Raw genomic sequence first — 17388 nt, forward strand, 5'->3', positions numbered from 1 at the left:
CAAACATATTGTGGACTCATCTCTTAGTAGATTCTGTGGTGGCAGAAAGTAATTTGTAAGATAATTTAAAGGGATATAGTAAATCTATGGAAAATTAAAAAAATACCTCAGTTGTATTTATTCAGTAAACCTTTATTTATCAGTGCATGAACAGAATGCCATGACCAGATTATTTCTTTTCACCCATTTTACATTTCCTCTCACTTCCCTTAAAAAAATAATGAAACGATTTACAGAGGATTCTTTTCTGCATGAAGGCAAATATTTTATACAGGTGCTGTACAATTTATAAACATTTACAACTACCATGATGTCAAAACTAAAAGTTTTTTTATTTATTTTTCTCTTTCTCATATATGTCGGAGCAATGCAAGGCCACGGTATCATACATGGTAATGGCGTGAACAGTAAATAATACAGTAGCCTGTCGTATCGACAATAAAAAGGTGGACAATAAATTAGTAAGTGGTCTCACAGACCCGAGAGAGATGCTGCTGTGTTACTTCTGTACATCCTTAAACAGGCTGATGAGGGTACGGTTCAAGCAAAGACTAGTTTGTGAGTGGCAGTTTATAATGAACCACTAGATGTCTCTGTACTCCACAGTAGCAACACCAAAAAACAACACTACATTTTTTTGTCTTCAGAGCCGGGCACAACTGATCCCAATAAATTAAAAAAATATATATGTATATTTGTCTTTTTCAAATAAGACTCCCAAAAACAAGCAGCCAAGCCTTTTTCTTTTCTTTTTTTTTTCACATTATGCACTTGTGTGCAAACCACCAAAAGGACAGCGTACTGCTGGGGGACTGTTAACTGCATTAACCGCCTTTTTTGGGGGGGGGAGTCTGACTTTATTCATAACATAAACGTGACAGCCACGATGTTGGTGATGATTAACAATGAAGCAAAAAAAAACAAAAAAAACGTATATACTATATATTTTGTTTTACTCACATTAAGGGTCACACACACTAAATAAAAAAAAAATGTTCAAAAATAGATTTGGAGGTTAGAATGAACGATATGTTTTTTGTTTTTTCTTGTGCCTACATTTATGAGGATAAAAATACAAATGTCTCTTAGAGTTTTTAAGTCGAAGGCAGAGAGTCTTACAATCAAGCTCTGTTCAGCTCAACTCATCTAAATAATGTGTCGATATATGTGTAATCACTTTGTTAAATAATATATGTTTGTTTCTTGTTTTTTTTTGGGATTATAGTCAATGCTACAGCGATATCTAAAAACACATAGGCCTACCAGTCAGCTTGTATACATACACACGTAGCCAGAGGACCTAGAATACAGAGCTGTTAACAGTAGACAACATTATGAATCAGGCTCATGTGATCGTTTACAGACAATGATCAATCATAGAAATAGAATGTATAGATTGATTCATGTTAGTATTTCAGACGGTGGTGCTCATCTACACATTCGACTTCTATCACCAAGTCCACATCAAAAAAGTGAAATGACTCCGAATGGATGTGTGTACTAACAGTTTTGTTTACGTATATCTTCAATAAATTACATAATGCTTTATTATTAACATAGATGTAACAAACATTAGAACTATAACCACAAGTATCTGGTCTGCTGATTGATGCATATAAAGCTCCGGGGGGAAGTCCACCCTCCAATAAGCTAATGGAATCAGTGTCTTCTCACGTGTATCACGCATACAGTTCACAACCATAGTCGGGCTCTCGAAACAAAAACAGGACAGTACACTGATTTAGAAGACACTCTTGTCACCCCCACTGCAGCCTCACCAGCCTCACTCACATCCATCAGTGACGAGCGACGGCGAATCAATCTCGCCGGGGAAAGAAAAGCCGAGTGATTGCATGAATATGTCTTCAAAAACCTTCAAAGTGACGTAAAAAAAAAAAAAAGAAAAAGAAAAAGAAGGATCCTTCATCGAGGTGGATAGACAGGGAGAGCATTTCATCTCATTACCCACAGACGAGTCTCACAGTGAGTGCTATACGGAGCAGCTTCTTTACAACCGGAGTCCCTGAATGGCACAAAATAGACTTCAGTGTCACATCCGAAAAAAAAAAAAAAAGAAACACTCAGAATCAACCTGTCACACACACACACACACACACACACACACACACACGTTCACACATCATCATTCAGTACAAATACTCATGTAGGTACGAGCACGCATGTAAGATCAGATTTCTGCAAACTGACCGAGGCAAACTGGGTGAAATAAAAAGAAGCAATGAAGATGCTGCTGGTTACACAGTGATCTGCTTTGTCCGAGATTGCTTAAAAAAAAAAAAAAAAAAGAAATCCTTCCATTTTTTTTTAAATGTCCATCTTTCAGAGGCTCAGCTTTCGCTTCTATATACGCAGAGAGTCCTGGGGAGGACATCAGACATCTGCGTATGCTGTGTCCACCTGGGACTGGATCTTGGCAGAACTGGGAACTTTCCATGGACCGGGGGTGATGGGAGTCTTCTTGCTTGTGGTGGTCCCGTTGCAGCTGGGGTCCTGGATGCTACTGCTCGAACCTCTGGGGTCCTTTTTATTCATTTCGTCCCGGTATTCCTTATCTGCCTTCTCCCTCGCGCTCCTCCGGCTCAGGGTCCCAGTATCCACGTCCAACTCTGCCCTCTCCCTGTGCGTTTGGGAATGGGGTTTTTGTGCCGCTGCCTCTTGCTCAGCCTTTTTGTTCTTCATGTGGCGTTCGCTGGTCCCCCAGCTTTTGTCTCCACTCTCTGTAGCTCCCCTCTCCTGCCAGTAGGCTCCATCCTCCTCCTTGTACCTCCTGTCCTTCCCTTCTCCGTAGGCAACGCCGGGCTGTTGGCCAGCTGGACGCCTGGGGCTCTGGGGCTCCACCAGGTTCTTCAAAGGCACAGAAGGATCCTGCTCCCTCTTGCTGCTTCTCCTGGGACTAGAAGTGCGGTGGTCTCTCTGCCCTTGAGCTTTTCTCTCTTTGCTCATATCCTCCAGGGATCCACTGTAGCCTCGCTCTGTTTTCCTGGGACTCGGAGAGCGCTCTACGTGATCTGCCCAGGCATTGGTGGCTCTCATGGGACTTGCAGGCTTGGAGTCACTCCTGCCTGTTTTTCTGGTCTGGTTGCTAGGGCTGGTGGTACGCTTGTGGTTGTGGTGAGGGAGCTGCTGTCCTTTAGATCTGGTAGCCTGTCTGCCGTGCTCCTGCCCAGCGCCAGGGGATCCAGACGCCCCGGAGAACTCATCAGGGGCGGTTGTCTTGGGCGTAGATGGGGACAGTTCCGAGGTAGAGAGGGAGACAGAGGATGGAGAGGCTGGAGATGACTGCCCGTCAGATACAGAAAGTCTGGGAAAGCTTGAGGTTGGAATGGTTACTTTGTCCTTTGAACCTGAGGAACAAGCAGCGGAGAGTAAGAAAGGGCTCAAGTGAAGCAGAAATTAGAAGGTCAAATGTTTCTTACACATTTAACAAAAAGAAATTAAGGGGGATTAAACATGTCATGCAACAGAAGCAGAATATCCTCATATTGTGTAAAAAAGAAAAAAATGTTTTCCACCTTGCTCGCTTTCTATAAAAGCCCTCTAAATATTTGCCATGTCTGAGATACGTATCAGCCGACTCTGGAAAAAGGTGGCTGGCGTTCACCCAGCACTGACGTTTCAATTTCCCCCCCAAGCTGATAAGAATTGCACAGGTGCGATTGAGAGCAGATATATGCAGCAGAAAACCAGAGAGAGAAAAAAGGAGAATGATGGACTTGGTGGTGCTGAAATGAGTTTTTTTTTTGGGGATTTCGACGAGCAGCAGCTCATAGAAATTCATTCTGATGTGGTTCTTTTGGATAAAAAAGGGTTGATGCCAGTGAATGCACACAGATCCTTTCACCACTTGTCACCGATCAATGTCTAGTTAAGGACTATTATCAAGATCTCACACTCAGGATGAGGTGTGTGTTCAGTGGCATCCCAGATTTCGTTAACACCCTTAAAAAAAAATAACTTGCGTGGGCTCTGATGCGTCCCAGCGCTCCTGCAGGTCTGTTCGTTCTTCGAGGACTCACTGCTTTGGTTCAGCCTTCCAGGGGGGGAAGAGTAACTCTGCTTATGATACACTGAGCGTTTAATGACTCACGGATAGGTAACTAGATCTGTTAAAGATTGATCATGGGGATGAAGGAAGGGACAGAGGACGACACTTAAAAATCTGGGAGATGAATCACTTGGAAAGGAGAGGCAAAAGTAGGAGGAGTACAAGGTTTACCAAGGTTATTAGGGACAGACCAAGAAAAGCAGTGAGGCCTTTAGTGATGCTCTGGTTTCATGTAGAAGCACAGGGTGGAAGAAGAGTTCAGACCTATAGGAGGAAAAGATAAATAGGTAGAAATAGACAGCCGTGCCGGTGCAGAAAAACCAGAGCAGATACAAAAGCACAAGAGGTAGATCGAGAATGAGAGGAGAGAAAGGTCAAGAGAGAAGCTCGCAACACATGCATGAGAATAAAGAAAGTCAGCGCCCTGCTATCGAGCATATCCATACAGAAGCTTCTATATATGTATGGTTAATATGCTAGATCTATATGCAATGTGGCAACAATGTCGTGTACATGCGTGCAGCAGCTCTCAGGAGTCACTCACTGTGATCGGGGACTAGGCCCTGGCCAGGTCGCAGCAGCAGATGAACTTTACTGCCTCCTGCTTGGATCAGCTCGATTGCCCGAGTGTGTGTGATGCCCTGGGTGGCCTCGCCGTTGATCTCCACTATCTGATCTCCGACCTGCGAGGCAGATATACTTTATTATTATTCGCTAATTTGGCCCAATTACCAACAGGGTCAGCAGTTGCAGCTGCAGCAGATTCTGTGATACGCAGCTCCTGGAAGGAAATTAAGGCACTTTGTGCTCGATTGCCATAATTTGCGTCGTGAATTGTAGTCCTTTACAGTCAAATCTGAGCAGACAGATATGAGACACACTCCCGAGGATGTCGTTATCCGACGTCCATCATGATAACTTTCCATAAATCCACTTAAAAATCGTAGAAACTAATCTTCTTATAATGACAAAACTTGCCCGAGAATTGTCACATCTATTTTCTTCCCTGTCAGCTGTTTGTACATCATCCCCATATCTCCAAATTATAGCACGATTTATCCCCCAGATATGAATAAGGGTGACAAATAATGGCAATAATCTTGACGGTTTGATTTGAGGGGCAGGTCCCACAGCAACAGACAATGAAAAGCCCTTGATTAACACAAACAAACGGCACTCACGGATAAATATCTTCTTGTTTATTACGAGCCATCATCAGTGTGATCAAAGCAGCAGAAACAGGTTTATGAGGCCTCCTTCAATTTGGAGAGGCAACTTCTGGGCAGTTCATTCACAGATCGATCATATTTAATGTAATTCTGCTGACTGATGTTTGAACCTCACCTGTTATATCAACATTCCTGCTGCTTTGATTACACCGATGACGCCTTACAGCTGAAACCTGAAGACACTTATCCGTGAGTGCGCCGGATAAATCGTTTAAGATTTGGAGCTGTGCACAAATCCCCCCGATTAACACCCATCAATTTAATTTAAAGTGCAATCGTGAGTTTAATGTGAGGACTCACGTGTATCCTGCCGTCTTTAAGAGCAGGCCCGTCCTCGGCCAATCGCAGGATGAACAGACCCATGTTGTACTCTTTCCCTCCTCTCAGACTGAAGCCAAAGCCGCGCTGGCTGCGCTCCAGTTCCACCACAAAACAGCCCTGTACATCACAAACACACAGAACATGAGCTTTGTTTTTCAGACTGACAGTCGTAAAGGTTTGTCAAATCTCGCACAATCACTGCTGCCTAAAATGGCAGCTCTTTACTCATTCTCACTCAGAGCTGGGATGAGTAAATCACGTCACATTAGAACGTCGTATAATGCAAATGGATGTAAATCTTACCGGCTTAGAGCCGGGCATGATGAGTGTTCCCATTTCTTTTGGTAAAAGGGAGTTCTTCATCTCGGTGTCGCCATTCCTGCTCAAAAAAAAACAAAAACCACACATCACACGTCACGTTTTCTCACAACGTGCCACATTTGTAGATTAGAAATTCACGTCAGCACATATGCAGAAGTGCAAATGTATGCACCCAGTGTTGTATGTTCTTCCACCTGCATGTACAGTGTGCCATGTCAGCAGCGATGCCTGCGTGTGAGCTACAGTACATGAAAAGCAGAGAAGAGAACAGAGAGAATGAATCTGCTGTCCCCTGTATGATCCTCACACCGCCACGCCTTCATCGCAGAGGCACGAACTCTCTTTCTGCTGCTTTCATTATACGACGCACAGAGACCAAACGTAAATCCTTCAAAAGAGTCGAGTTGCTTTTACAAGTCCGGTGGCGGACTTTAATGCTTGGCAGAGCTTATTATTACAATGCCTGTGTGGGAACTTAGCTGTGCTGACACACTATCTAAAAGAGTCTAGGGCCTTCTTAGCAGCTCTGGCATGGAGAAAGGTTTACACACACATTGGGCACAGCCAAGCTGACGGCCTCAAACCAGGGGCTGACCCTAAAGGCGAGCGCTGGAGATTAGACAGAGAGAGGATGCTGCAGAGGAATGGACAGAAGGCTAAATGAGGAGGACGGGAAGATGCACCGGCTAGAAACGACGTTGGAGAACTGCAGCCGCAGCAACGGATTTAAAAAAAAAAAAAAAAAAGTCTGACGCAGGTAATCTTGTTTAAAAAGAAAGATCAAAGAGGAAGCGAGACTCCCTATTAATCTGTCTCTTCTTCTTTGCTTTGCCATCCGAACAGTGAACACGGGGGTGGGGGGGTTTTCTGTCTTGTCTGGATAACAAGGAGAGTCAGAGCCACAGGAAATGGTAATGGGCCACATTGTAGCATAAACCAGAGCCCTGCTTTTGAGAGGATTGGGGCTAATTTATGGTTCAAGTGGCAGAACCTGTATTAGACTGTCTCCGGTGGACTTAGTGTTTGAGAGGAATGCTGGCAAGCTTGTGTGAATGCCTGTGCTTGTCTGGGGAGTATGTGTGTGTGTGTGTGTGTGTGTGTGTGTGTGTGTTATATATTCGTGTACCTGTCTGGATAGCTGGGAGGCTGTTGGCCCATCGCTCTGTGCTGTGTCGAAGGGCTCTGCTTGGCTGAATTTGTTCCAGATGGTGGAGCGCTGTCTGTAAAAAAAAAAAAAAAAAAAAAAAAAAAATTCATACAACAACACCCATTTAGTACGACACGCAGATCTTGTGATCGGCTATTGAAAGAAACCTCTTTTTGACAGACTTCCTCTGTGCCGACCTACCATCTTCAGGCACGACGGTGAGGGTGACGGAATTTCCGGCGTCCTTGATGAGCTGGACGATGTCGTTGTGCGACAGCTCCATGATCGAGCGCCCGTTGACAGCGGAGATACGGTCTCCCACCTTCATCTGACCTATACGGTCCGTAGGGCTGCCTTCGATAATACGTCCGATCTTGTGAGGTATAACTGAAACAGAAAAATGATAACCTGATGTTTTTTTTGCATGTTTGAACGACATCGATTCAACACATAAACAACATCGAGGTATCACTTCCAGATAAAGCGTAACACGAAGATGGTGCACACTGACCTGGAGTTTGAGGCTTTGTAAGCAGATGTTAAAACATGCAGGTGTGCAGGTGTGCAGGGTATCATGTGATGTATGGACATATTTAAAAATATAATTTAGTGAATTATGTTCTTTTATTTAAAGAGACTAAAAGCCGGCAGCTGTGTGTCCTCGGCACAGCAGCGCTTTGAGCCAACGTCAGCGTGCCAACACACGCTCACGTGTTTACACGCTGATATTTAGCAGGTAGGTGTTTACAATGTTAACTGTCTTAGTTTAAGACAGTGAACCAGATACAGTGAGTGTGATGGGGATGAAGTCACTGCAGTTATTTACTACTGAAGTTTTGACCCGATGATGGTGCTAGGTGAAATATTACAACTCGTCCTAAATTCACAATCCATCAAATCTTCTTTTCAGACAGGGCGGTCGGTAGTGTAGTGGGTTAAGCGGCCGCCCCGTGTGTGGAGGCTATAGTCCTCGCTGCAGCTGGCCCCGGTTCGAATCCCGCATCGGACGGCTAATTTACTGCGTGTCACTCCCCCTCTCTCTGCCCCCTGCTTCCTGTCTATTTTCAGCTGTACTATTAATAAAGGCATAACAAGGCCAAAAAAAATACTCTTAAATAAATAAAAAAATTATAAAATGATGTGCAGAAGTTTCACTAGCTGCCAGGTCGTATAGTATGAAATGTCAGGGGGTTTTTCCTCATGAACGTTGGCGGAAAATTTCATGGCAATCCATCCATCCAACAGGTTGTCACACCATTAGCAGGGCTCAAAGCCAATAAACAGCAAACTATTGTAGGGAAAGGTGTAGAGAACCATCAGCTGATCACTTAAACACTTTTTTACGGTAGATCTGCTTAAAAATAACATTTTATTCTGGGTACATGTATTCGGACAGACGTGTTTTTATTTATTCCTGACCTCCGGGTGGGGGCTTGTTCTTGGACGTCAGGATAACGAAGCCGAATCCCTCGTTGTCTTTGCGCTGCAGAGTAACGTCGAAGCTCTCCGGCCGAGAGGACTGAAGGGACTGGACGGCATTGGGAACCTCGACTCGAGGCATCTTGGGGGAGCTGTTGACCAGGACAGACGCTACATGCTGGGGCTGCTGACTGCTCTCCTCCTCCCCTCCTTCACCGTCTGACAAATGACAAACGCATAGAAACATAAAGGGAGTCAGGCATTGGGAACGGCTCTTCTCAGCTGGTTGCAGAATGATATTAATCTGGTAATGATACTGTCTATTCATCCTTTTTTTTTTTTTTGAAAGGACAGCATCAGCTCGGGTGGCAAATTACATTATAATTCATCATTTTATTATTATTTTTTTGAGTGAGGTCACTCCGATTTAGCTGACATACATTTTAATCCGAGAACAACCATTCATCAAAATGTTCCTGTGATCTCTCTATAAATAATCCAGCAGCTTTATCGGAGATCTATCTTTTTTTTTGCTGCGTTTATGGCACGCGTAAAAGAAAAGACACTCTACACTCCAGTGAAAGCCCCCTTTACGATTTGTTATTCATAAGACGGGGCTGATCTACCTCAATCTCTCTTCATTGTATGTTTGTTTTGCTGAGTCCCTGTTTTGTCAGCCGGCATCAGGGGAATCTCTTTCTAAAGCCCTCGCTTTGAAAGCATAAACCCTTACATGATTGATGCTTAATTTCTGCAATGTGATCAAAGCCATTGTTGCAATACATCAAATCCAAAGTAATTTTAAAAAGTGCATGTACTATTCATGGAGTGGTTATCTGTGGGGGTAAAACAAGCCGGAATGCAGCGGGGGGGGCTTCTGCTGGTGAAAAAGAAAACTCAGCGTTTTGTTTTTTTCATCCTTTGAGATGCAAATCGACTCGACCAGCTGATATAATCTGCCGCCCTTCGCACAACCCCAATCAGCCTCGACGGGTAAACACAGAGCAAACAACCCCCAACCTGTAATTGTGAGACACCTTTGCTGTTTCCCCCGTCTTGGTGGCGGTGGCTGAACTTTTTTCCCCCATTCGCTTTCCTGTACTTAAAATAGATACATCTTTTCTTTTCAAATGTCTGCATAGAGAAACACCCCCCCCAAAAAACTTTTGATCAAACTTCATTTATTCAGTTTTTTCCCTTCAAGGAAGTCATCCGGAACAAATTGAAAGGATTAGAGGAAAAAAATCCCAGATCAAAGCTTCCGCTCGGAGGTTCTCCCACAGCAAACTGATCTAAACAAGAAACCCGTCCTCAAAAGCTTTGAGTGTTCTCAGAGAAAATTAGTGCTGATTATTCCAAACTCACCTGAGAGTGCGAGTTTCCTGCGAACCGTGAGCATGACTTGGCCGTTACGGGCAGCGTTGGTCATCAGCTCCAGCACTTGTTTGTGAGATTTGCCCTTGACCGGCACGCCGTCTATACAAAGCAGCTCGTCCCCCGCCCGCAGGCGCCCGTCCTTCTCGGCTGCACCGAGCGGCACGATGGCGCCGATGTACACCTGCGGAAACGAGAGGATGTGAAAGAAAGAAACGGCTCGACACGCTCGATCTCAACCAGAGGAGAGCAATGACATCATGGTGGATAATCAGCTAGAATCCTCTCGACATTTGATATCTTGTGCAAAATAGAGGTTTGCTTAATTCCCCCATTGTCCAACAATGGTCGAAATTCAGGCTATTTAAGTAACTGCAGCTCAAATATTGATTTGCTCGGTGTCTGACTGACAGTGTCTACTATCTGAGGCACTGGGAGCATATCAAGCCTGGCTGTAAACGGCTGGACCTGGTGCTAGGCTGATACCTACCGGCTGATCTGGCCCCTCTCCTCCGAGGACTCTGAAGCCAAAGCCCGACTCCTGGTTCCTTTTGATGTACACATCCAGGTCCTTGGTATTAGGAGCTACAGGGAGAAGAAAGGACAAAAGATTAATTATGCTGTGTTAAAGAGTTAAAGAAATATCTTGCCTATGTCAGATTAAATAGGTTTACAATGAGTGAGTAGGAGCCTTAGTCAGTCGTAGTCGGGGAAAAGCAATCTAAAAGAAGGCGAACCTAAAAAAAAAAATCAATACCAGTTTAAGTGTACGCTATTTTTAGAAAAGTGTGACCGCTTTACCTTTCCGCCAGAAAACCTTTTCCGACTAGAAAGTAATTACATCGCTCTCTCCAAAGTGATACCTCTCAGAAGAGTTGCTGATCTACCGCTGCCTCCATCTGCAGGAACTATGTATGAGCAAACGAACTAGGCAGCGGTGCAAGGTAAAATTCTGTTTTTGTCAATGAACAATTAATGTAAACGCTTGAGTTTCCTGTCGGGAAGGGCTGTCTGACAGTGGTAAAAATATTCTTAATATATTGTACACTTGTACTGATATATAGATTTTAGTGGGCCTTTTTTTTAGGGTGGCTATAATATGTTTGTTGCTGATTCCGTCCACAGCAATGCAATGCATGACACCTGTCTGCTTCTCCAAACTTGTGGGGTGTTCCCATCCATGTCTAGTGTAGGTACCGCAGCCATTACACCGCGTTCACTCACGCTTGCTGTCCAACATGGCCTTGGACTTGAGGTAGAGCTCGGATGCATCCGGTTTGGGCGAAGACGAGCGCAGGGTGTTGGCAGGGAAAGGGAGCGGATTGGGGGCCGCCTCGCCGCTGGACTGGCCGATGGTCTCCGTGCTGCTCATCATCTCCTGTCGCTGCGACTGCGTGACAGGCTGAGAGGACGGGTGGGGCAACTGCTGGGGCACGGGGTGGGGTGCCTGTTGAGGAGTAGGCTGGGATAGGGCTTGGGACATGGGAGCTGTGCACTGCAACAGAGAAACAAGAGCAGGGATAAACAGGAAAATTACTTTGCAAGACTGCAGATGTATTCCTAACCACCTCATTAAATAATGCATACTGAGATATATTTTATGTTTTCATGCCAATAATTGATGTAGCTCGGGCGGGAAAACAGCTTAAAGCTGAGCTCATCCTCCTGAATGACAATCCTAAAACTCGTGCACAAGTCTTCATTTCTTAAAAATAGTGCAACCACACATTGTAATTCTGTGTTGCACCAATAACAGTATGAGTAAGCCTGTTGCTGCCTCAGCTCCTCTCTATTTTAAGAGTGCAGCACGGAGGAGCTGCACAGGAACAAGCTGTTGAACACGGCATATCATCTTAAACACCCATACACACAGAGGGATGTTAAGTTGCCGTTTGCCAGGAGCCAGCATATTTACCCACATGCAGTTCCAGAAATAACAGCCTGGCCTAATGTGGGCTCACTGAATAATGCAGCCAACAACAGCTTCCACAGTACACACACACACATACATACTGGAGTGGTGCTTGTGGGAAACCAAGTTAAAACCTTTCCCTCTTTAATAATTCAGCAGCAGTTTTTATCATCGGTGTATACTTTTTGCTGTTTTAGTCCGCTGTACAAAACGGATGAAACTTACCGGCTTCAGAGATTTCACAGGAGACGTCTGACCTGTAAGCAGAGAGGTAGAAGTGGATATTAAACTCAAATTTTAATTAAGTTAAGAAAACAACAGGAAACATATTGTTTGAATGGCTTAAAGGTTTAAAGGAGTATCTCTCTTCGCCCCCCTCCAATGACCCGTTGGCCTCCAGCAGTCGACTGTCACAGCACATCCTGTCCCACATATTACACAAGTGAACACACTCTGTTTATACCCAGTGAACTTATTGTCTTGCTTTTGTGAATACCTCGCCCTGCTTTTTCTTCTCTACCCGGTGATGTCACGGTGCAATTCAAACCAGTAGGGGGCAGTACACTCCCAGAAGCTAAAATGTTTTTTTACGCGTCACTACAGGATGGGAAACACAAATCCTAAGCCATGGGAAACATGCACCTCTCTGGGTTAAACCTGCCAGCTGTTTAGTGTGGAAAAAAAACTAGAACACTGCATATACTCCCGCTGTCTCACTGAGGCTTTTCATGACCGAATGCTTGAATGTAATATATGCAAAAAAACATGAATTCTGGTGCAGGTTCAGGAGAAATGTGCAATCAGATGAATGCATTTACAAATATTAGGAGCGTAAACGTACGGACGGTGTCCCCATGAGCGTTTTATATCTCATGCACCGAGTGCAGCGAATATTCCACAGGGAAGGAGGGTGGAAGAAGTCTCATTTCCACATTTAAATCCACAACATGGATCAGGGCCAAATAATTTCCTGTTTCATCTCTCTCTGCTGCTGTCATTGGAAGAGAGTTTCAAGCCCCCTGGCTGGGAGTAAAGCCTAACTTAATCCTGGTCCTACAGGTGACCCGAGGGATGCCCTGCAGCGCTGCTCCTTTGAGTCCTGGAAAGCTGTGATCTCCTGCTCCGTTTTGAAGACATGCACACACACACACACACAGACACACACATGCACACACGCTGAATATGCATGTGTACCATTAATATATGCATATAAGGCTGGCAAAAAGTTCATAAAACCAGCGCACACACACATATATGCACACACAGGACAAGCCCCTGGAGCTCAGAGCACAGCCCAGCTGAGTACATCTGATATGTGGGTGCAACACTGATCTCTCGAATCTAGGCTACTGCACTGCAGCACAGGCAAAAAGGAACAAGCCCTTCAAGTAAGTGAAAACCTCCAATAAGAAGAAGGGCAATGATTACCCACCGTGCTGTCTCTCATCCCTTCCCTTCCTCTCTCTCTTTCTCTTTCTTTTCTCTCTGAGCAGCAAGTGAATCACCCGAAAATCTCTCTCTCTCTCTCTTTTCACCTTCCCAGCACAGCTCGCCATGTGACTAAGCATGACTTCCTCCCCTGTTTGGGAAGGCGCACGGTGGATGATGCACAGTTGGTGTGTGGACCAGAGCATGAAATTGCTTTATTTAACATTCGGGAGAATCTGTGTGTCCAAGCAATACCTACAGAGCGCCACAATCCGTCCTGTTCGCGTGTTAAAACACTGTACTCGTTATGTCACGTATCGAGCCTCGGCTAAGTAGACCTGTACCGGGTTTAAGCGGTGTTGCTTTATCCCTTAAGAAATTAATTTAAAATGCAAGCGGGTGGGCTTCTCGCCTCTCTTGTTTCACTCATTGCTTTCTTTTGGCACAAAAGGGAAAAGTGTGAGAGAGAGAGATAGACTACAGGCGACACAAATCTGGGTGTGGATTAAACGATTTCAGTAGCGTGGGACTAAACCACTAGACTATCTCCAGGCTCTAACACCTGTTTATTGTCTGAAGGGTAACCTGAGCAGATTAATACAGACAGCAGCGATTTAACAACAGAGAGTTGTCACAGTGTAACCCTGCCAGCTGCAACGTTCTTCCGAGGATTAGTTGAACGTCGCAGGCTCGCCTGAAATCCCCATTCCTGCCGACTCACCTCCTCTAAGCACGAGCACGTTGACCTCACTGCCCACGGGCAGGTCTTTGAGGATGTCCACCACCTGGGAGTGGCTCAGCGTCTGGACGTTCTGCCTGTTGATCTCCTTGATGACGTCGCCCTTTAACAAGCCGCGGCACCACTGCGCGTCCAGGATCATCTTCACCTTTTGGCCGAGGGGGCAGTCCGCGATGGCGAATCCGAAGCCTCCGGGGCCTTTTACCAAGGGCACGCTCACCAGCTCTGGCTGTAACAGAGTGGGGTCAGGTCCGTCTTGGTTGGGGACTTGAGGAATGTGGTGGTGGTGGTGGTGCTGCTGGTGTGGATGGTGGTGGTGGTGGTGGTGGCGTCCTCCGTTGATCATGGGTGCCACCGCGGCCGTCTGCCTGGGGAGGGTTCCTCCGTCTGGGACTGTGTAGTGGGGCTCCTGTGGCGTGGAGGTCGAGGGAGAAGGGGAAGTGTCCTTGGAGGTGCCGACGCCTCCCGAGGCCTCCTCACTGCTGCTGGAGTCCTCAGGCAGTGGGTAGCCCCGGCACAGGACCATGTCTACATACTGGTTTATGGGGATGGACTGGAACATCTGCACCACATCGGCGTGAGTCTTCCCCAGCACGCATGTCCTGTTGATGTCCACGATCACATCACCTGAACGAACAAAAAGCTTTTACACATTCGTGCAAGTGCAATAAAAGAAGACACACTAATGTCTCTGATGTAGTTATCGTAATATGCGAGATTATCTAGCCGGACTGCATCAAGCAGAATCTGTATCTGCTCTTAAGACTCTTTAGAAGATTCAAAGATGTTAATGGGGATGGAGTGAGCGAGTAACAGCATGAAATAGAACAAGATCACTGACATGCTGCTCTCTTCTTCCTCCTTTCATCTTTCCGGAAGAGGGGGAACTCTCATCACCCCCTGGCTCGGCTGAGATATATGCCTGGATGGCCCGGCTGAATTGCTGACTGGCGAGCTGGCTAAAAGCCCGGCGGAGGGTACAGACCACCTACACAATCAATACCCTCTCCTCGCAAACACAGCTAAGGTTTCACTCTTGAAATGAGCTCCATATCCTAATGTAGTGCCGGTTCAGAGCCACTCCGAATACAGCGAATGGCTTATTTAATAACTAAATGTCTGCAAAATAATAAAGTGTAAGAGAGTGAAACTTTCTACCCGTGGCATAAATAAAGAAAAGCCTGTAGTCATGCAGTCTTAAATCCAAAAGAAAGCTCCATGAAGTTGTTACACTTCAATGCCTCTTTTATGAGCCAGTGAAATTAATTACATTTGTTTTTTTTTTGGTTTAATCAATTAACCGCCCTCTCAGGGGTGATTTAACATTGAACATAATTACTATCTCTGCTCCACTTTCATGTTGACTCTACAGCAGCAGCAAGGTAAAGCTGTAAGAGCATTCAATGCAATCAATATTACCGTAATATGAACCTCGAGGGACTGTCACTGGCAGGAATTCAAATTACCAGAATCATAATTCACGTTATTAACACGGCATTCATATATAAGAGGGGATATACGGATATACATGCAGGCGGCATGTCATGTGCCCATTTTTCAGACGAGCAGGTTGTCATCGGCCAGGCCACGGAAAGATAACTGCTCTGCTGCCCTATTAAATCCATAATTTACGGCCGCATATAAAATCGGGTTGTAAACTGAACATGTGCTTTATTGACAGATCTTTCCTATTTTTAGAGCTGCTTCCTTCGAATGCTGCCTATAAACGTTTGCCTTTGCCCGATGAAGCAATGTGACATTCACGGCATACTGCCCGTTCTGTGTGTTTTTCCCCCTCCTCCTCCGAACGTGTTTGTTTGTGTGTACTCCGGGTACATAAAACTGTTATTATGTGTGTCCCGATGCCAAGCCGAGTTTCACTGTGTACATGGGCGTACGCGCCAAGCAAACAGTGCAGATGTGAATGTGACACCGGGTTATGTTTTGTTTAGACAAGAAATCCGTCTCTCCCTCAACTCCCTCCTTGTATGACTTCACATTGCAAGCATGTACTCGAGGACTGCTGAGCCAAAAGTGCAATCCAGATACCGGTCTGCAGCTGAGGAAGTTTACCTGAGGCGATCTTGTTGTCATGTGCCGCAGGCCCATCCGGAAGGACGTTTTTGACCTGGAGGAACTCATCGGGCCGGTCTCCTCCGATGATGGTGAACCCGAAGCCCTGGAGGCTTTTTCTAAGTGCTGTCTGCAGGATGGTGCCCTGCAGCTGAGACGGATCACGTGTGAAGCCTCGCACACCCCTTCCAGGCTCCTCTGTTTGACGGATGAAGGTGGGAAAAAAAAAAGAAGAGGGAAATGGGAAGAAATATCTTTAATGGCCTAATTACTTTAATTAGGATATACTAAATTGGTTCGGTTTACCCGCTTTAACATATTACACAGTTCTAGCCCTGCAAAAAAAACAGTGAGATATAGAATTCAGCTTTTATATTAAATGTGAAATGAAGTCACATTAATTCCACAGACGAGAGCAGCACAGTGCACAGGTTGATGTGTAAGCGTGCCAGCGTGTGCCACAATGAGCCCGGAGATATGAACTGAAACCCGAAAAGCTTACTCACAAATTGCCATCTGTCTCCATCATAACAACATTCGCACAGTGACAACGCGTCTGACAGCGCGTCACTCACTGCTAGTAATCACACAAACACTCTAAGAGCGAACGTAATTTAAGTGCAAACTCAAACAAATCACACACACACACACACACGGAAGCTGAAAGTCTACAGCTCTCTTTGCCGGGCCAATAAACATCCAGTTATTGCAGAGGATGTCTATATTCCTGCTCCTCTGTCTTCACTCCAAACAACCAATTCCTTTCACTGCAGTGATAACTCCGGTCCTGAAATGCAGGCTGACATTTTTGCAGGTAAACTTTGCAGGATGTGTAAATGGGGCAACTTTTTTAAGAAGACAGGAAAGGAATTATATTGTGTAAGTGTGTGTGTGTGTGTGTGTGTGAGTAAGAAAGCCAGATAAGCATGATGAGATAGAAAGAGACACATAGTTAGCCTTGACAGAAAGAGGCGAGTTCTAACTAAAAATCCAAGCTCGCCCTTCCCTGTGGCGTGAGTCTATGAAACAGTGAGTTGTGTGCTCAGTCGCTGCATGCTGGGCTTCTTCTCTGCCAGTCCCAGCACTGATAGATGATGGAACATCAATCTCATTAGGGAGGGTACAGAAAAAAAAACCCCACTCCCTTTTGCCTTTGCCTCCAACACCACTCTCAATGTGTCATGGGATTGTGATTTGCATAATTGCATCGCAATTGGCTGATCAACGTGACCGCTCTTAAGATAAAAAAATAAAAAAGTATGATTAACATGACATCCCCGCATCGAAGCCGTGCCGGAGACGTTATTTTCAAGATTGGATATGTAAATGAATGTTGAACGCATGTGTACGTATGCATGC

The 17388-nt window shown here is 45.3% G+C and overlaps 1 protein-coding gene across 3 annotated transcripts in view; it reads right to left on the minus strand.

The window, feature by feature from the left end:
• Positions 1-127: 127 nt before the first annotated feature.
• magi3a (membrane associated guanylate kinase, WW and PDZ domain containing 3a) overlaps positions 128-17388 on the minus strand; it is a 103283-nt gene continuing 86022 nt past the window's right edge. For 2 of the 3 annotated variants that reach the window (XM_019273921.2, XM_027288644.1), the window contains exons 9-21: positions 16030-16227; positions 13939-14583; positions 12015-12046; positions 11102-11372; positions 10368-10462; positions 9869-10061; positions 8504-8722; positions 7286-7471; positions 7064-7157; positions 5920-5998; positions 5596-5733; positions 4611-4749; positions 128-3365 (exon numbers count right to left, since the gene is read on the minus strand). In XM_019273921.2, coding sequence (XP_019129466.2) covers positions 2392-3365; positions 4611-4749; positions 5596-5733; positions 5920-5998; positions 7064-7157; positions 7286-7471; positions 8504-8722; positions 9869-10061; positions 10368-10462; positions 11102-11372; positions 12015-12046; positions 13939-14583; positions 16030-16227 — 3263 coding nt within the window. In that variant the 3' untranslated portion in view covers positions 128-2391. The remainder of the gene's footprint in view (positions 3366-4610; positions 4750-5595; positions 5734-5919; positions 5999-7063; positions 7158-7285; positions 7472-8503; positions 8723-9868; positions 10062-10367; positions 10463-11101; positions 11373-12014; positions 12047-13938; positions 14584-16029; positions 16228-17388) is intronic. The other variant, XM_027288645.1, reaches the window with a different exon arrangement.

Source organism: Larimichthys crocea, chromosome XV (genome assembly GCF_000972845.2).
Source record: "Larimichthys crocea isolate SSNF chromosome XV, L_crocea_2.0, whole genome shotgun sequence".
Taxonomy (NCBI): domain Eukaryota; kingdom Metazoa; phylum Chordata; class Actinopteri; family Sciaenidae; genus Larimichthys; species Larimichthys crocea.